Source organism: Lutra lutra, chromosome 6 (genome assembly GCF_902655055.1).
Source record: "Lutra lutra chromosome 6, mLutLut1.2, whole genome shotgun sequence".
In the NCBI taxonomy this organism is placed as follows: Eukaryota; Metazoa; Chordata; class Mammalia; order Carnivora; family Mustelidae; genus Lutra; species Lutra lutra.
In genome coordinates, this window is record NC_062283.1 from 107,411,658 (window position 1) to 107,432,666 (window position 21,009).

At 38.9% G+C, this 21,009-nt stretch overlaps 1 protein-coding gene across 16 annotated transcripts in view; it reads right to left on the reverse strand.

Moving 5' to 3' along the window:
• Positions 1-21,009, reverse strand: part of SNAP91 (synaptosome associated protein 91) — a 153,490-nt gene that overhangs the window by 26,311 nt on the left and 106,170 nt on the right. For 9 of the 16 annotated variants that reach the window (XM_047733217.1, XM_047733213.1, XM_047733215.1 and 6 more), the window contains 10 exons: positions 19,653-19,760; positions 18,738-19,001; positions 18,456-18,533; positions 18,217-18,288; positions 17,679-17,762; positions 16,307-16,390; positions 7,262-7,396; positions 5,629-5,778; positions 1,925-1,955; positions 920-1,031 (listed from right to left, as the gene is read on the reverse strand). In XM_047733217.1, the coding sequence (XP_047589173.1) occupies positions 920-1,031; positions 1,925-1,955; positions 5,629-5,778; positions 7,262-7,396; positions 16,307-16,390; positions 17,679-17,762; positions 18,217-18,288; positions 18,456-18,533; positions 18,738-19,001; positions 19,653-19,760 (1,118 nt within the window). The remainder of the gene's footprint in view (positions 1-919; positions 1,032-1,924; positions 1,956-5,628; positions 5,779-7,261; positions 7,397-16,306; positions 16,391-17,678; positions 17,763-18,216; positions 18,289-18,455; positions 18,534-18,737; positions 19,002-19,652; positions 19,761-21,009) is intronic. The other 7 variants (XM_047733221.1, XM_047733219.1, XM_047733229.1 and 4 more) reach the window with 5 other exon arrangements.

The following is a 21,009-nucleotide window of genomic DNA, read 5'->3' on the forward strand; positions in this document are numbered from 1 at the left end:
AGGCTTTAACCCACTGAGCCACCCAGGTGCCCGAATATGATTATTTTTAATGGCATCTAAAGTGTTCATATTCTAATTTATATTAATTCACTTCCATGCATGTTTGTTTGGCTGGGGTTGGTGGGTGATGGTTAGGAACTAATTCTGGCAATAAGGAGAGATGGCATTCAGAAAGCCTTAGAGAAGAGTGTGAGTTAGACAGGTTCAGGGAGTAAGCCAAGGTGAAATTACGAATAAGCCTGAACAGTGACTAGCATTGTTTTTGCTAAAAATGGAGCATATACAGGAAAACAAGTTTTCCTACCCTGGAAATGTCCTTTGTGTGGCTGCAAATCTCACAAAATAATTAGTCTTTATTTCCAGTAATATGCTCTTTCACAGACTGAATGATGGTATTGAGATTCAGTACACAAAAATGAAATCTATTTAAATTCTATAGGAAAGATGGTGTTGGTAGTTTCAATGTAAAAAAATGGTGAGTGGAATTAATAGAGTTTTAAAATGAAAGTCTACTTACACAATAGAAAACTGCCTCACCTTTCTGGTTAAGAAAAAAAAAATCTTACTTATTAAGACGATCAGGTAACAGGCAAGAAATGAGATAAAAATATAGATAATGATCAATGATGTTTAAGGCTTTTGAAAAGTTGTTTCCATAACTGTGCAAACATAGAACTAATATCTAAAGAAGCATAAATACTATTTTGAAATAATGAAAATAAAAAATAGGTTACAGTCTTTATTAAACAGAAAGTCAATGCAAGTTGCATTTTGGTAAATATTGCCTCTGGCTTAGGTTCCTCCTACATGGGTGAAAAAATACAATATCAGTAGCAAAATTAAACAAAGTGCACTTGGTCCTACACACTAGAAAAGTGGCAAACTATCAGCACCACCCCGGCCTCCGGTGGCTACGTACCAAAGGTGCACTTGGTGGGACGCCTGCTGACCAAGTTGCGGGGGCTACCTTCGGCTGCCAGTTGGCTCCACCAGTCAACTTCTTCTCTCCTGCATTCCACTGAAGATCTCCCCTAAAATCAAGCATGTGAAAACACACAAAAGTATTAAAACACACTAATTAGAAAAGAGTGTGTATGGCTCATTAGATTAATTTGGAGTTAGAAGCAGTCCGTTTGAGTTGTTGAGAGAACAGGTTAAAAACTATAAAGGAGTCTTATCATATATCTAAGAAAGCATAAAAGCATTTGATTAAAAAAATAATTTAGAGTTTGGATCTCAATGGTAACAGGAATTTCCTATCACTTCCAATAGAAGAATGTGTCACAAAATTCAACTGAATTCCTCACTGGTTATAAAAAATTTCAAATAAGTATATTCATAAAGACTGTATATCTAGACTCTGTCAAATACCTATATTTTGTTTCATACATGATGGCACTTCTAGATCTGAGAGGGCTCATTGGAAGGTTTCACACAACTACATCACGACTATAACCTGCCTTATAGTGAACTGTAAGATACACCTATTGTAAAATGCATCCCAATTTTAGAAACGTTGAAAAGCACATCTAAAGAAAGGGCACATTGTTTATCATTCTTACTATCCTCCTTAAAATTGATCCTCCATGAGAGAACTTTTAAAACCAGTGTTAGCTAGGAATAGTGTAATGATTCTAGAATTTAAAGCTATTAAAGCACTCAATCCATAATTCCCAAGTATTTCTAGCTATAATTTAGTGGCAATCTTGGAGACTGAAATAGATTGTTGTCTCTTTTCACTGTAGAGCCAACAGTTTGGAGGTTCCAGCAGAATAACAACAAAAACAAAAATCCAGAATATAATAAAAACCAATTTTGAAATTACCTAGCCTGAGAGTGAGTTATTGCTTCAATGAGGTTAACAATCTTAAATAAATATAAAGACACTGTCACAAGAAAACCAGGTAATTTCAAAAACACTTACTTTTTGGATGTGGTACCAGAAATTCCAAGATCTATAAAAGGATAAAAGAAAACAGAATTTAAACCTCTATACTCAGCTTAAATGATATGACATTTAAAAGATCAAAGATTCAGAGGTCTAGAAAAAGTCCATATTTTGCCTAAGAATGACTGTATTCAATTTTACAAAGGAGAAACTATGTTAGGAAACATGTTCAGAAATCTAACATTTTCTTTTACTTCACGTTATACTTAAGGATCACATTTTAATGTCAACTGGTATCCAGGAAGGAGGAAACACCGTAGGCTCGAGACTGTTCTCTTAGAAAGGCCTGTGTGCCTGGCATCTGGGACCCAGCTCAGTAAACTGTTCTCTATACTGAGAGAACACTTTTCCTAATGATACGGGTGGCTTTACGGTGTCTAATCTGCTTGTACAAACCATGTGGTTTGTGCTGTACACTGCTTTCCTTCTACAAGACTGAAATTTGGGGCCATGTCAGGCGGAGTACCTACATGATTAGCATCCAATAAAACCCCTGGGTGTGGTCTCTATAGGGCTTCCGTGGGCAGAAACATCATGTGTGTTGCCACATTTTCTTATGCTTTTCCCCTCATGGGAAGGGGAGAGCATAAGGAAGTCAGCACGTGGATTCTTCTTGGCTTGACTTTGTCTTTTTCCCTGATGACTCAGCTGCGTATCCTTACCATGCTGCTCTAATAAGTCTTAGCTGGGAGGACACCCATGTGCTGCGTCCTCTGAGTGAAGGTGGTCTTGGGGACTCCTGACACAACTGGCTTATCCATGCTACTCTAATCTCAATTCATTTACTACTTCAGCAAATATTGATTGAGTCTCTACAGATGCCAGGCACTGTTCTAAGCACTTGGGATGTATTAGTGAAGAAAACAAAGATCCCGGCTCTGGAGAAATTTGTATTCTAATAGGGTGAGATAGATGATAAAACAATAAAATAATAAATTATATAGGCCCCTCGAAGGTGTTAGGAAAGCCCATGGGAAAAAGCAAAGGAAGAGCAGGGTGCGGGGGATCTGGTCCGTAGGATGAAGGTGAGGGATAGGCAGCATTGAAGAGGTGCTCAGGGAAGACCTCATGGAGAAGGCTGAGATTTGCATGAAGCTGAGCAGAGGCATGGGGGAAAAGTGTTCTAGGCCAGTCCCGTGGTGCACTCTCTGCCTACAGGTAAGTCTATTTCACATTTGGAGAAACTGCCAAACTGCTTTCCACAGTCATATTTTCATCCGCCAACCACAGTGTTAGAGACATTCTCTTCAACATTGGTTATTGTCTTTTCTAATTATAGCCATCCTCCTGGGTGAGAAGTGGCATCTCACATGGTTTTGATATGCATTTCCCAGAAGACTGGTGTGGAGCATCTTTTCATGTGCATATTGGCCATATGTCTATATTCTTTGCAGAAATGCCCATTTAAATCATGCGACCATTTTAAAATTGGGTTATTTGTTTCTTCATGATTGAGTTGTAAGAGTTCTTTATTTATTCTGGGTATAAGTTCCTTATCAGATATATGTTCTACAAATACCTTCTCCCATTCTGTAGGTTATTTTTCACTTTCTGGATAGTGTCATTTGTAGCACAAAAGTTTTTAATTTTAATGTAGTTCTATTTATCTATTTTTATCTATCGTGGCTTGTGCTTTTGGTGTCATATCTAAGAACATTACCCAATCCAAGGTCATGAAGATTTATTTACTAATACATTTTCTTCTTAGAGTTTAATCGTTTTGGCTCCTACATTTAGTTCTCAGCCACTGTGAATTAATTATTTTGGAGAAGGCAAGGTATCTAACTCTATCCTTTTGCATGTGGATATCCAGCTGGCCCAGCACCATTTGTTGAAAAGAAAACTTTTCGCATTGAACTGTCTTGGCACCTTCACTGACAATCAATTGAGCACAGATACTTAAGTTTATTTCTAGACTGTCATTCTATTCCATTGAGGTATATGCCTATCCTGTGAAGCAGTACTGCTTAATGACTACAGCTTTGCAGTAAGTTTTAAAATCATTAAGTGTGAGTCTTCCAAGGTTATGCTTTTTTATTTAGAGTGTTTGGCTATTCTGACTTCCTTGTATTTCCATATGAATTTTAGGTTCAGCTTGTCAATTTCTATAAAAAAGCAAACTAGAATATTGGTAGGGAGTATGGAGATAATTTTTTTCAGTTTTGAAAGAAAGCTTAATTATTATTTTATTATTATTATTTTAGAGAGAGAGAGCACGAGGGGCAGGAGAGGGAGAGAGAGAATCCTGAGTGACGTGAGGCTTGATCCCACAACCCTAAGATCATGACCTGACCTGAAATCAAGAGTTGGACACTTAACTGACTGAGCTACCCAGGTGCCCTGGAAGATATTTAATAAAAAAAAATTATCTATAAAGAAAATCAGTGTTTTTTTTGGGGGGAGTGTTATTACATTCCTATAAATTTTGGTAATATATGAATTCATGTAATCATTACTATAATCAGGATACATAGCAATTTAATTACTCAAAAATATTCTCTCTTGCTATGCTTTGCAATAAAAAATGCACTCTCAGCAGCTAGAGGTTTAAATCCTTTATTTCTAAAGGAGAATATGGATGATACATTGGAGTGCCAGCAAAAGCAGTTACCACTGCCAACTAGCCTTCAGCAAGATGAAATTTTAGAGTACGAATACTCAAATAACCTCTCTATGGGTGTCATCAAAGCATTTTCATGGATGCCCAGGCCAGGGACAATGAATGGGAAAAATATGTCCATTGGATAATTCATAGGAAAAAAAAAGTCTGTATAAAGGACCTTCTAAAGCTGTGAGAAAAATGAAAGGTATCTGCAATGGTGAACCCATTCACCTTAATGAAAAATCAAATTCAGAGTTAAAAGAATAGGACAGTCTTTATACCAGCTGCCCTCATCTCCTAGGACTCTCTCCTTCACTTGCTCATGTCCAGCCTCTGGTCTTCTTGTTCGTTGACTATGCCAGGCAGTTTTCTGCCCCAGTGCCTTTGCACTGGCTATCTCCTTTGCCTGCAAATATTCTCCTTCAGATATCCATGTGGCTCATTCTTCTCCTTTCAAATCTTAGCTCAAATTGTACCTTCTCAGTGAGACCTACTCTAATTCCCACTCTGCAGTATTCCCAATTCCTCCTTGCCTGCTGTTTCTTCTCCATAGCACTTATGACTTAACATACTATAGAATTTATTTATTTGAAAATATTTGCTTATCTCTCCCCTTGCTGAGTACCCTAAGAACAGAAATTATACCTGTTTTGTTTGCTGATTTTTCTTTAGAGCCTGGAAGAGTGCTTGGTACTCAACAAATATTTGTTCAGTGAACAACTTAATATCATATGGATGCTCAATTGTCAATATTTAAGCTACTCTATGTTCTTATTTCCAAGTGAACTAAAAAATTGAATACTTACTTAATACTTAATGCTCTTGGTTTCACACTTGCATATGCTAATTATACCTTTAGTAATTTAGATTAAAAATGGCATGGGTACTGCCTGTGAGACAAAGGCAAAGGAACTGTTTATCTTCCAAGGAACTGTACTGGGTAAAGCACTAAGAATTTCTGTCTGCTCCTTGATATTCTCACCTATACGTGAATCCAGAAAAATAATACATATAAAGAGATAGAGAAAAAACTGCACAGGATACAGTAAGAAACAAATGAAAAAACTGTATTACTCACTGCCTACTAAGCTGGCAAGAGATGAGTCAAGGTCACTCCCAAGGGCTTTGCTTGCTGCCATAGCTGGACTGGGGGGTACCATTGAAATGGGTGCAGGCTGCCCAGCTGGTGCCATGGTTGGCATCAGTAGATCACCTAGACCATCAAACACTGGAAATCAAATAGACCATGTTCAGAATGATTGGGAAAAAAAAAAAAGGCCATATGCAAAATTAAATGGAAATTATTTTCTGAAAAACTATAAAATAAGTAAATATACAATCTTACAAAAGAAGGCACGTAATTGACACTTTTTATGACTATAACACCAAGAATAACATTTCTACATATGTCTACTCATAAAGTACAGAAATACTAGTAAACATAAACAAAGATGGAAAAAAAATATCTGTGTAATGTAAAGAAAGAGCACAGATTTTGGTGTCAGAATTAGGTTCAAATTTAGTTGCATGCCTCACTAGCTGTGTGACTTTGAGAAAGTAACCATCAAAGCTTTAGTTTTCTCATCTATAAATGGGGAGGGTACTAGTACCACATAGTTTTGTTGTGAAGATTAAATTAGATAACATATATGCCTTTATTATAACGTTGCTCTATACAGGCAGTGGATCTCCTGGTTTCCTGTGAAGTCAGTGTTGGAATAAAACCTGATCTAATGGGCAGGACATAGTAATAAGTATCTGACAAACAACTGACCATATTTTAGAAGTAAACATTTTGACAACTTCCCTCATTATAAGCAGGCAATTTTGATTCTAACTTTAAAGGAATGTTTAAAGGGAAAACTATTTTAACTAAGGAATTATGCTGTTATTGATGGTTCCTGATACTATATAACCAATTACCAACTTGTTTAGTTCCTAGAATACAGAAACAACATTCAAGATACAGATGCAGAGGATTTGCATAAATTGTTGCTAGTATCTTATCCTTGTCAAAATTTTTGTGGTTAATTTTCATTAAAAAACTATGAATATTTACTATCAATACTACTGTACAGTCATTCTAAATTGGAAAAGGACAGCATTCAACTAGGCACTGGCAACAGAAGCAACCAAATTGTCAGGCAGGGGATATATTTAGGCTGTTTTCTGAAACACATTTAATTGCCAAAAACTCACCAATTGAAAATTTGTAGTAAGGACCCAGCATGGGAAGAGTAGAATGGAAGAGAATACAAACAAAATGACAGCAGGATGAAAGATTAAAGGCAGGCAAAGAATACTACTTGTGTCCCAACTTCATAAAACCGAGGGCCATGCAAGCTTCAGAGGGTATAAGCAACAGCAGTGGGAGTGTTCACACATTCAGATACTGCATAAAGTGTTTGTTTTCCCTTAACCATCTCTAAACCATGTGCATGTAAGCTCATGCAAACAGATGGTGTGTGTGGTGGTAGATTTCTGCTAAAATTTAAAAAAGAAACACAGAAAAGGATTACAGGTTATCCTTAAATCTTCCAAAATGTACTGAAAATATTTACTTAAAATACAGCACAAGAGACTTATTAAAGTTTTAAAACCAGGTCACCACTCAGTATCTGCTTGTAAGTTTCCTGATATCACACTAACCTCAGGTGGGCTAGTGTACAATCGGAACAAATGAAAAGAACATTTGAAAATCGCCACCTCACCTGATGGGTCAAAGGAGCTGCTGCTAGAAGTTGAAGGCGTTGTTCCAAAAGCTGCCTCAAAGTTGGGCTGTAGCAGGTTATTCTGAGCTGGAGTCACTGGTGATGGAGAAGGAGCCATAAAAGAACCCCCAAACCCTGGGGGAAAAAAAAAAAACAACAGTTCCAGAAAAATATAAGCAGAAACAACTAAAGGTGGGTAAAGGCCAGAAAAACAGTCAGGATGAATTATAGGACACTGAAAAGGGACTGAATGCATGTAGAGAGATGAGAAGTCAGTAAAACTGGGTAGTGTTTTTAAAAGTTTTTTATGTGTCTTGGCATCTGTCATGTACTTTTAAAAGATTTTCATTGATTTTCTAAATTGAAGTATAACATTCAGTGTTCACTAGTCTTTCAGGAGTACAGTATAGTGAATCAACAATTGGATACATTACTTAGCTCATCATGATAAGTGTACTCTTTAATCCCCATCCCCTATGTCACAACCTCATCCCCCCCAACCTCCCCTCCGGGAATGGTCAGTTTTGCCATGTATCAATGAGATCGAAGTTAATTAGAAGTAAGCACTTAAGAATATATACCCTTGTTAAGAAAACCTGTGGCAACCAAGTCTATTATTACAATGGAGCTACATAAAGCTAAGAAGTTCTCACTAGGATTAAAATTGAGATAATTTCATTATATTACAACTTTGTTTCTTCAAATAGCAATACTGGGTAGATAGAAGATGCTTAGTTGTACAAACTGGCTCAGTATGATAATAACACACGAATCAGAAAAATAGGCATGCACTCTTCCACCACATCCTCCTTAATAACTTTCATACATGTTCTAGTCCCATTGCTGCTACTGCTAAGTGTGGGCTTCCCCAGATCAGCTCTCAGGATTTGAAAATGGCCACACAGAGGGGCTTCCCACTTCCAGTGTGGACCTCCTCCAATCTAGTCTCTGCCGTGCAGCTAGAGTGATCTTTCTGAGTAGAAAACGTTGACAAAGTTACTTCCCTAAAGTCCTTCACTGGCTCTCCGTAACTCTCAGATTCAGATCATGCAGATTCCTTTGTATAGAGATCAAGCTCTTCTGTCTCTGTTCCCCTCCCTGCAAACCAGGTTGCTTCCCTAACACCAACACTGGGAGTCAGATGCTCACTCAGGACTGAAGCTCTCGCGCCCTGCTGGCAGCCACAACTCCGCCCACCCTCGCACCCCAAATATGTTTGAGTTACATGCTCTGTGTCTTCTGCATCTGAAACACATCTCCATCCCATTCCCACCAGAGCCTCTGCTCTGGGGATGGCTTTTTAATGTCAGGAGTGGTCTTCTCCTGTTTTTCACTAGTATTCAGCACAATCCCTAAAACACCGAATTAATGTTTACCGAATATTGATACTTCGGAGTATAAAAGCTGAGGAGAAATCAAATGCCACTGGAAAGTAACCAAACTTAAAATTATTTACCTTTTGAAGGCTGGAAGCAAATAATGTCTCTCAAACAACAGATAGAAGCAGAAGCAAATCTCACTCTGTACTGCTTCTGGATAAACACGCAACCGGTGAAGGCAGCGATTTCTTAGTAAGACACTGGAAGACAGTCTATTACCAAAGAATGTATTACTTCTAGAAGTCTTTTCTATATTCATTGGGTTATAAATATTCCTTCCTATCTAGCCACATCTTCTCTTTCACAAACTGCTTGCAAAAACATGAAGAATACTTTAAAAAATCCTTAAACTTTCATTCTATTGGACTAGTTTATAAGTTTGAAAACGACTTCCACTGAAATTCTCCAGCTACTGTTTTCTACAGCTGGGAATAATGTTCAAGTCATGTTGCCAGACACTGATAATGACACAAGTTTAGGCTTTTCTTGTATATGTATGAAAAAAAAATAATTTGGAAAAATTGCTACCTAATAGAGGATGGCCTTTAAAGTTCCCAGTAGCTACCCTGAAGTGATTTTAGTATTTTAGTGACATAGGCATTATGTAACTTTTCTAACTGAAGAAAAGACATTCTCCAGATTTTTAAGAACCAATATTATGAAGCAAAAATGGGCTAGAAGGAAGTATTTTTGTGGATGGGATCATTTGGTTTTAGGGAGAATGATGGTTGTGTTGATGTTGACTTCTTAGAAACATCCCACATCTCAAGCTGGAATATGGCTGTGGTTAATTTAAGCAATTTTTCTATGGTGTGGTTCTCTTTGTTATAGGTGAATGTGGGGACAAGTGTTCTTGGCTCTCAGTTTCGAAAACTTGACCAAGAAGAGACAAATTATTCTAGAATCACAGCATATGAGTGTTGGAGAAAGCCTTTTCATCATCTGATTCAATCCTGTCTTTCCATGACTGGAAGAAGGGATACAAAGGGGAGGTAACATATCCACCCAAGATTCAGTGGTAGAAAGAGAAAAACAGGCATTTACACAAGGTTCATTTGCTTAGTACTGCTGAGTTTCATAAGATAAGTAGATCACATCCACAGGTGAATAATGAAAAAAAAAAATTAGTGACTTCTCCAAGAAAGGGAAGGGTAAAGCCAACACTGGCATGAAACTCACTTCATACCACCAGGGTCACTATTCTAATCATTTTTTTAGGTTGAACCTTATGAACCATATGGATTGCTAATATTTGACAATTTTGGTCCTACAAAAACAGCAGGTTTACATTGTTCAAACTAAAACATACATTAGCTCATTTAATCCTCACAACTCTGTGAAGTGTCACATATGAAAACACTGAGGCCAGAGAAGTTAAGTAATCTGCCCAAGGTCAAATGAGGACAAATGAGAGCCAGAATTCCACACAGGAATCTTCCAGAGTTTGGGATTTTCACTACAATACTACATGGCCTCTTTTCCACAGCTGGGAATAACTCCAGAGTTGTACTCTTCCTGTAGGCTTACAAACTTGACAGAGGTCTAGAAAGATTTCTTTTCCCATTATATTCGGTTCTTATGAAGTGTGTGCCATCACAAATCTAGACTAATTAAAAAGCTATAAAGTGATATAAAATAACCAACTGATTAACTTAAAGAAAAAAATCTATTGCTATACTCTGAATGAAGGGTTAAATAGGAAAATTATAGACATTAATAAGGGGAATTCCCTCTGTCAAATCAAAAGTTTTAGAGTCCTGGAATAGAGGTAAGTAAAAAGAAAACCCAAACCAGTACTCTTTCTTCCTATATGGTTCTAAATTATATTAAGAAAGATGTTCTATGGAATTAAGGTAACAATCAGTAGGCTCCCGGATATCCTACAGGCATATTTGGACTGTCTTCCACTATAACTGAATCACTGTCTCTCTTCAAGTGGTCAAACATCTACAGATACACTGTCTTTGTCTTATGAATCTACCTTCCTAAAGGAAAGAGCTTGCAGACTTAAGGAAGTTCTATTAACTGACATATCAAAACTGACAGTCACAGTTGATAAAACATACCACTTGGGTCAGGAGAGTGAAATTTTTTTAAACTACTGGTAGATAAACACACTCCCACACATACCACCCCTACACTCAGGTTTGCTCCATTATGTTAAAGATAATGTCACCTCAATTACTCTGTAATGTAGTCAGCTGTTAACACATTGCATTTACTAAGATCAATCTGAGGTAGTTAATATCTCTAGGACTAATACCTTTTTGTCCAGCACGTTTCAGACAGCTTCCCCCACCCCAACCACAGCATGAAAGAATTTGTTCTCCGTAGATCTTCCCATTCAGTGGATATTACTAGTTACTAATTCTACACTAAACATATTTATATTTTAAATCAGCTCAAAGACCTCTGTGGCTCTGCTAAAAAGTCATCTGTGTCATTTGGTTAACAGAGAATGCAAAACTACAAAGGGCCTCATGAGACTGGCCTATATCATTCCCATTATTCCCTGTCTTTAGAATTAAAGATAGGATGTGGCACATTCCTATACTAGTTAAAATCTATGGTGCAGTCACCCCAGAACTGTGTCTATTATTGAAAAACATGGTTTTCTTGCTTGATGTCAACCTGAGAAGTTAGGCATAATACACCTAATCTCCCTTAATAATCCATTTTTACATCTGTCATCCAGTAAGCTATATATTTTAGACATCTACATTTTTAGCTGGGGCATCTGAAGAGGAGTTTGAGAGCTTTATTCCACACTGTATAAAATAATACTTCCTTTTATTTGATACAAACTTAACTTTCAAGTTTCCAGTCAGACTTCACTTGAGGTATAGATAATATCTGTATCCTACCAATAATCACAAATGATTTGGAGAGAATTATTCCTTGAGTCTGTTCTCATTGGCCCAAAAAGTTGTCTTTTCTAGAATATTCTCTGGTTCCACCATGCTGGGTACACCAAACAGAATCTGACACTTTTACTCAAGGGGCAGAAGATGACTAAGATGATATTTCATGAATAGTTCAATTCTGGAATTGGTATTATTTGACAGTGCTACTAGTAAATTTGACTAAAAAAGAATAACTATTTTTATGAGAGATAGGCCCAGTGTAAAAGACTATCTATTTAGTCTGTTTTCTTATTTTAAATTATATACCAATTTTTGACAAAGCTTTCTTCCACAATTTTGGAATGATTCTTTATTTTTGCTTTAAAATCTCTAAAAATCATTTTGAATAATTGATTATACCACATATTTATGCATTTCCCTTGTTACATATATGTAAGTTTATTCCCTCAAAAAAAATTTTTTTAAAAGATTTTATTTATTTATTTGACAGAGATCACAAGTAGGCAGAAAGGCAGGCAGAGAGAAAGGAGGAAGCAGGCCCCCTGCTGAGCAGAGAGCCTAATGTGGGGCTTGATCCCAGGACCCTAGGATCATAACCCGAGCTGAAGGCAGAGGCTTTAACCCACTGAGCCACCCAGGTGCCCCTCCCTCAAAAAAATTTTGAGGAGCAAGAGCCCCTGTTCAGCATTAGAGAGTCCACACCTTCCATTATTGTATATGCGTATTTTTCCTTTTTATTCTCACAAAATAGTCTTATTACTAAAAGCCAATAATAGAAGAGTCTAAAGACTCACAGAATACATCTCTCTCTCATTCTCTTTATTGGTTCAAACTCCTACTTGGAACCTGATATTGTGGACTTCCTTGTTGTCTATGATTGGGTTCATTTATCTTTAAAACAAACAAACAGGGGCACCTGGGTGGCTCAGTGGGTTAAGCCGCTGCCTTCGGCTCGGGTCATGATCTCAGGGTCCTGGGATCGAGTCCCACGTCGGGCTCTCTGCTCGGCAGGGAGCCTGCTTCCCTTCCTCTCTCTCTGCCTGCCTCTCTGCCTTCTTGTGATCTCTCTCTGCCAAATAAATAAACAAAATCTTTAAAAAAACAAACAAACAAACAAACAAACTTCCTCTTTATTTCAACAGCTTGTGGACTTAACTGGTCTCTCCCCATAGACACCCACACAAGTATACTACATTTTTTTTTTTAAGATTTTTATTTATTTATTTGACGGAGAGAAAGAGCACAAATAGGCAGAGAGGCAGGCAGAGAGAGAGAGGGGGAAGCAGATTCCCTGCCGAGCAAAGAGCCGGATGCGGGACTCAATCCTAGGACCCTGAGATCATGACCTCAGCTGAAGGCAGAGGCTTAACCCACTGAGCCACCCAGGCACCTCAAGTATACTCCATGTTAAGCTTCATTGCAGATTACCATAGCATAGTGCCCCAAGTATTTGTTCCACCACTGATACTCATTGAACAGAAATATCCAGGCAATCTGAAAACTCTGAAATAGCCACTGTCAGCTAGATTAAATATATATAAGTGTATGGGGCGCCTGGGTGGCTTAGTGGGTTAAAGCCTCTGCCTTCGGCTCAGGTCATGATCCCAGGTCCTGGGATCGAGCCCCGCATCGGGCTCTCTGCTCAGCAGAGAGTCTGCTTCCTCCTATCTCTCTCTGCCTACTTGTGATCTCTGTCTGTCAAATAAATAAATAAAATCTTTAAAAATATATATATATATAAGTGTGACTGGGATTTTATACTGTGTACATTAGCAGGAGTTTTTTTTTTTTTGGCTAGGAAATTTGCTTCTAGCTCGTATTTAAAATTATATTGATATTACATATTTTTCTATGAGAACATGGACCTAAACAAATATGAGAAATGTTTTTCTAGAAGCAAAACAGAAGTATGAAAAACTAGGCCAAATAATTAAGACCTAGAGAAATTAGAATTCAAAATCTTTTATATCAGGATATAAGCTAAAAGAATAGTTCGCCTCCTGCCAAGTAAATCAGACTCAGATATGTACAAATTAAATTATAAGAATTGTTTGTAAAGTGGGGTGCCTGGGTGGCTCTGTTGGTGAAGCATTTGCCTTTGGCTCAGATCAGAATCCAGGAGTTCCAGGCTCAAGCTCAGCAGGGAGTCTGCTTCTCCCTCTGTCCTTCACCCCATTCGTGCTCTCGCCCTCTCTCAAATAAATAAATAAAATCTTAAATAAATAAATAAAACCTTACAGAAAAAAAAGAACTGTGTGTAAAGCTAGACATTAAAACCCATTCACATCTACTTACACTAAAAGTTAAATAAAAAACAGAGAAAGAAGAAAATGTGCACTAAATAATTTCCCATCATTAAAAAAGTCACAAGATGTTGCGGTGGAAAAAATGGGACACGTACAGTCAATAAAAGGTATGTAAAGACACTGTCACTTCCATCACTAATTTCCTCCTTTTCTCTCCCATTTTACTAAGATTTTAGGACAGACGCCACAATTAAGCAATGTAGGCTTGCTTTTGGTGAATTGTTCTAACCTGTACTTTCTGTGTACTTCCCTTTCTGGGCCTTCCTGGACACAAAGCTGTGCTGCCAGGCTTGGGTTCCCGGTGATGAACTTAGCAGTAGGTGACCAAAGTCTTCCTGTTTGTTCCAGATTTAGACCGTTTTAGACCCTATCTCACCCCTAGGAGCAAATCTCCTGGTTCTACCACTGACTTCTACATTGAACTGAAAGGGAACATTGTCTTTTTCCATAGGCTTTGACCGGCCTCTCTGCACCTACTTCCAGTGTTCTTTGCTCTTTTGGAAACATGAGATCTCAGGTTTCAGCCCTGGAAGCACAGGGAGGTTAAATGGGACGAGGACAACATGGCTTTGCAGCCCTGGAAATGCTTAACACGGTGGACCAGACTCCCGCCAGGCTGCTGTGTGATAGGCTTACAACCCCTCTTTGGGGCCGCTGTAACCCAGAGAGAAAGAAAGACTTCTCAGAACTCTGCAAAAAGCCAGAACACTTGATTTCATATGCTATCTCAACCATAGTTATAACTGCAAAGCCAAAGGTTTATAATCAATAATCTCATTTTGAAATTGATTAGGTCATTTCCCCCAAATAGCCATTTAAAACCATGCTATTTCTGTGGCCTGTTAAAAATCCACTGCTGAACCCTGAAAACCTGAACTAAGGTTCTTGGTTTTGTAAGAGCTTGAAGGTTTCTGTGGCCAGTTTGAAGCTACGATGAAGAATACCCAGGCCAGAAGAAAAATCAGGCAAGCTAGTATTTTTTTTTCCCCAAATAACCAACTGTGTTTTGTGTTAGGCGCCCTGCCTCTTATCATATTTGCAGCTTCAAGGTACACAGCAACATTCCAGTGGAACCCTGGTTCTTCACCATTCAGGAAAATACCAGCTGGAAGTCACTGGTATGAAGTAGATTCAGCAACCAGCAGTGTCATATTTAACCAGCGTAGTCTGGAGAGAGGACAGACACAAACGAACCGCTACTGCCCCGGAGAAAGACGGTGGAATAGCCAGTCTGAATGACCACTGGAAAGGGAGGGCAGCAGCTGGGCTGTGCTTACTCTTGCCGGGCTCTTGAGAGAAGAATGGACCTCATACCAAACTTCCTACAATATTGAAAGGTGATGAGGGTCCTCTTGTGAGGTCACTGCTCACTATTAATTAGACCAAGAATGAATGTTCTGTGCCTGCTATACCTGGCCAGGACTGTTCATTACATGAAAAAATAAGACCAGGTCATAAACTCTTTCAAGGATAACGTGACCAGCAGGAATTTTAAACTGAGAGACTCCGAATATGGCAACTTCCTTGTGCCGACGTGACCCACATTCTCACCAATCCCCTGCCGACCTTTCAACCAAAATACATCCCTTGTGGTGACTGGGGAGGGACATTGGTAGCTGCATCTCAGTATCAGAGGCCTCACTGATGCTACAGCTGCACTTCCTGCTACGGCCACTTCTAAGTCAAGTCAGAGTGAGGAAAGCCAGGAGTGTCTTGTGAGTTTGATCGATAACCTCAGCCTGAAACTCACTACTGTGGTCTTGCAAACGGCAAATGCTCTGCCTGTAAAAGCAGTAGTTTCTTGATCCGGCTATCACTAAGCACACTTTGCCTGGCCTCCAAGGAAGACTGATAGTTGACTTTTACGATCTTTGCGTCTTTGAAATGTTACATTTCATTTTATCTATCCCATCCTGTCAATAAGCGATAATCCTAGGCATCTTGTACCAGTCTACTCCACACTATGGCCTGGTGAACTGGGATCTCGCCAGAGGTTTTCAGATTAAAAACTAACAGCAACAACAACAACAACCCAACTAGTTTAAAAAAAGTGGCACAGGCAGCAGCAGCTTCAACCCTGGTAGAAATCTGACAGTTTCTCCTAGAGTGATTCGTGTTACAGAATCAGTTGTCAAACATAATGGTATCTTTCCACAAAAACTCCTTTAAAAAATGGGCACAGGCAATACAAGATAAAATTTGCTACATAAACATATTACTTTCTTAGTAAACAAAAAGAAATGTACTTGCTGAAAGTAAGGCATTTGGGAGCACCCAAGGAGCCAAAGGGGTGACCTGTATACAACTATGATTTTAATACTCATTTCATAAAATCCTGGGAGATACCCTTCTATTTGTCAGTGTCTTGTTTTTCAATTTTATGTCTCAAAAGGGAAAGAAAACATGCACCTTGAAATTTAAATATCTGTTACTTACAAAGATATATCCAAACTTAACTTCCACAAAATACCATTTTATTTTAATTTAATTAATTACCAGCTAGTAGGTCTGCCGACGCTGATGAACTAGAAGCAGCCTGAGGTGCAGGTTGGGGTTCAGAAGCACTACTTCCAAATGCATCTACCCATTATCCATTGTGCAGCACAAAAGTAAAAGAGTGTGAACAGTAAGTACAGTAAGTAAATTAAGTGTTTTGCCAAGAAATGCATAGACATGACACTGTATGGTTGAGCTTATCACTTGTGGATATACGAAATGACTGAGTGAGCTGAATTACACTCTGACCAGTTTATTCTCTCAAAAAAGAGTTCTGGAATATTGCAGATTAACACCCCTTTGTAAGAGTCAGACAATTCTTTTTTTCAAGAATAAAAGTTTTGGTGTAAATCTTGTGATCTCTTCAAATAGGACCAAGATTTAAAAAATTTTGCCCAAAAGAAATACAATGGAATTTTCCCATTTAGAACTCTATTAAACTTAGAAAAAAAAAATTAACAGACTGAACTCAAGCAGCAGCAACAACACTTGTACCCATTTATCAGAGTTCAGTGTTTATTTGCCCCACATTTTGACCTCCTGAATGTCAGAGACTGTGACACCATCGTCCCTGTCATGTACTCATCATGGCACAAACCATGATGCTTCCATGTACACTAGGTAAGGTACTCAGTGTGGGTCAGCTTGCTGAGAATGGTATTTTAGCCCATGGCGTACACATCTATGGACATTCATGAAGAAATCACTTCAAACCTGTGCTTTTCCCTATAAATTTACTGCTAATAAATGACTTAAAATGCATCACCCTAATGAGTAGTACAAGAGTTAATTCAGTACATCTCCCTACCCTCAGTTAACATGTAGAGTAAGGGGAAGATATATTTAAAGCAGTGAAACATCTTCTGGTTCTCTGGAAGGATTTTAAAACATTAAGCTCAATAAACCCTACAGATTAATGAAGGGCTATATGGCTTATGTTCTCAGTTTTGACTGGCTTATTTGTTTTCAATTCTAAATCATCGAGTTAATGGGTATATTGCTATTAAGAACACAGAAATGTTGATGTAGCCAACGGATCAGGTTCGCCAAGGAACAACAGTAGAAGGAAATTCCAAACAGTTGATTCTACATAAAAATGAAGAGAAAGTTAAAAACACAAAGACTTCAAATGAAAAATGATCTGGTTCTGTCAGGCATGCATTGAAAATTATGACGAACGGATGAGGATGAAGAGGATGATGGCAAAGAAATGGAAAAGATCTTAGAAACTTAAGTTTACAGTGAAGAGATGGAAATAACTTTGGAGTCAAAGAAAAAATGATGGAATATAACGAAAGAGAAGATGTAAAGACTCTTCTGAGGGGTAAGAAAATAAAGACTCTTTTCGTGTTGAAGGAGGAGAGATACGCACCCCCAAAAAGGTCTATCACACCTGAAGAATCCACCTTTGCTGGAGAGGCAGTGGTTGCAGGAGATGGTGTCGCAAATGCATCCACTGTGGTGAAGCAGACAACAGGGAAAATCGTGTGTCACCCAAGGGAAAATGAAACCATGAGCCTTCACAGATGGCTTCTTAGGATTTCATGTTTAACAGCAGGCGGTAAGATTGCAGATAGTCTTAACAGTTAAGACAAAGCAAATGGATTCAAAAATACACATTTTGCAGAAGAAAATAACATCTGCCTTCTTGAACTCAGAGGGTTTAGTGTGGTCGGCGGTGGGGCGGGGGGAGGGGAGGCATCAAGAGTTGTCTCTCTTCACCAGCATTAGATTGGAAATTATGAACCTCATCCATTGGTGATGGGCCAAAAGGAGATCTTTTTTTCCCCCCAAGTGGATTTTGAGTTTCAAAGAACTCCAGACAAACCTGAATGTTTTGGTATCTGCCTCTCCACACATAACCCCCACCAGACACATCAGACGGGTTTGGCCTTGGCAGGAGCACTCACCAGATAAGAGGTCAGCAGTGAGAGAACTCTCAGGCACAGGAGAGGCCCCTTGTGGTGGAGAGGAGAAAGCATCTTCCGAAAGTGAAACAAACCAAAACCAAGCAGAGGTAAGTAGAAAGCTGAAATCAAAGTTAAATATCTAACAAACGCATTATCACAGGGGAGCACAAAGAGTTCAGTCATGAGAATATTGGGGGGAAACGAACGTTCAAAAACAAAAGGGGGGCTTCGGTTTTTACCTGTCCCAAACAGGTCTATGCTAGGCGCAGCATCCGGCTTAGGCGCCGCGGCAACTTCCGGAGGGGCCTCAAACAAATCTAAGACCAAGAACACACATGCCTTTACTCAACTCCATAAGCCCACCTGACACAGCAGCATCACTTCCCAGTTCTGCAGGAGCCCGGGGGGACAATTCCGAGACAAGCAGTGCGGAGTATACACAGTGGTCATGCAGTAAGTGTTGTGGATGCGGGGCCTTACAGGTGCCAGATGGAGAGAGTTCAACAACAACAAAACGTTACCACCAAAGATATCTAGAGCAGGAGGAGCGGCGGTGGTGGTGGCGGAGGTGGTGGCGGTGGCGGCGGCAGTGGTGGCGGCGGTGGCGGTAGTGGCAGCAGTGGCAGCTGCGACAGCGGGAGCAGGAGAAGGAGCAGTGGCAGGAACCGGAGGGGCTGTGCTAGCTGTAGGGGTAACTACAGGAACACTGGTCTCAGGTGGCTTCATTGCAAAGAGGTCCAGCTCTGGTGCAGCCTCTGCACTACCTTCAGACGGGGCAAAGGGGTCTTTTGGAAAGGAAAGCGGAGACACACATTCAGCATCAGTGAGGAAAGAGAAGAGAGACAGAGGCGTCGTAACTATGGGTAAGAGACACCTGACACAGATATTCACACACTAGCTAGGCATTAGGCTGCTCCGACTGAACTACTATCCTATCAGTAAGGCTCAGTGATTAGGATGTTTTTCTAAAGAAAAAAAAAAAAAGAAAATTTAGTAGGTAACACAAGTTAAGAAACTTGAAGGCTTCAATGTAAGATAAGCCTATGGTCTAGGATCAGAGATTGTTATTCTTCAAATCCTCAATCTGGGCAATTTGGCAGCTTTAAAATTCATTAAAACATGCCTATATAGGAGAACTCAGCGCTACACAAGAGTGCAATCCAGCAGGAGGGGACAAAAAAACAAAAAACAAAAAACATTAAGAGAGCATACTTGCCCTGACAAAAATTGTCAATCTTGAGAAATTGTCAATTTTGATAAGTATGCATGTCGTCATCTTAATGTTTTAAGTGCCAGCACTACTGAGTCAGTTATGATGAAGGATTCTTTATACTCAGAAGAAATTAAAGTTGGAAAAACATATGGCCACATCTCACTACGGGCATTTCACATCGGGACAGAGAAAACAACAGACTTGCTCGCGACTGTCGACCCACCATTTCCTGAGCATGCATCAAGGGCTGCGGCTACGGGGGCTGGGGTCGCTGGCGCGGCGGCCCCTTCGGATGCTGCAGGGGCCTCCCCGGGAGAAGCTGCAAAGGCATCTTGGGTGCGGTTTGTAAAACAACAGAAATTAAAGGAATAAAAAGAGAAGAAAATATCGTAAAAGAACCGAGTTAAATTGCAGAAAAGGCTCCCTTATACAACATGAATTTCTTTAAATGCATTCTTATGGCCCATGCACTGTTGGTGTCACAGAGTCATGATTCTTTGTGCTCCTTCGTGTTAGTTCCATGCAAGTGGTATAGGGTTCATACTGCTGAGGCCCTATTAGGATCCATCAGGTAACAAGATTCTCATTGTATAAGGGCTCGGAGAAGCATGTTTTATGTAACATTAGAAATTAATGGATGTGAAGATTAAAACCCCCAAATAACTTTATTACATGATTTAAGACCTTACTCTTTTGTGGCCAGTGAACACTTATTCACTATGTTACCATGATGGCTCTTTGGTGGTTTCTATCATAGATGTCTTCTTTAATGGCAATGAAATTAAACAAATGATGGTAATGTAAATAAATAATTATAGTTCAAAAAATTTTTATGGTCTAGTACAGGCATAATTACACTGTGAATACGAAAGGTTTACTAAGTATTCATAAAACAGTTAAGTCTTTGCTTATCCTTGAGAAACATTTTCAGATACAACCAAGGATTTAAGGAAATAGATAACAAAATTAGGGTATGACACTTTAATGCCTTTATTTCAACTTCAATTTATCATTGTTTTAAAATGTTGTATTGTTTTCATTATTTGGAAAATGATCTATTTTCAACAAACTAAAAACATAGTTTCATGCTTTAAGACTATAAGTGTATCACTATTTATAGCAGAAAATCCATTAATATACAGGCAGCCCCAGTTTATAAATGCCCAGTATATAAATGGCTGATGTGTACAAACAGCACCCAATGCGTTTCTGCCAGTAAACCATGTGAATTTGGTTAAAAAAAAAAAAATCCTGGAGCCTTCAAAGAGATTCTATAGTTCAAAGGTACAAATAATGAAGCTATCATAAGTATGATTTGCTTAGAAGAAAACTCCTAGAAATATCCACCTAGAATCTACCACTTACCTGCTAGACTTTTCATCCTAAAATGCTGCCTTCCACAATATCTACAAATGTTCCCTAGAACACAGTTCCTCTGGCCATTAAGAAGGATTTATCATATAGGCTTGTGAAATGCTACACAGTATACCCTTTTTCGGAGATTTATGTAGTATACATTAGGCTGCAGGAAGTCCTATAGTCAGGACACTTGTTTCTGAGTTTAATCCAGCGTGATCTAA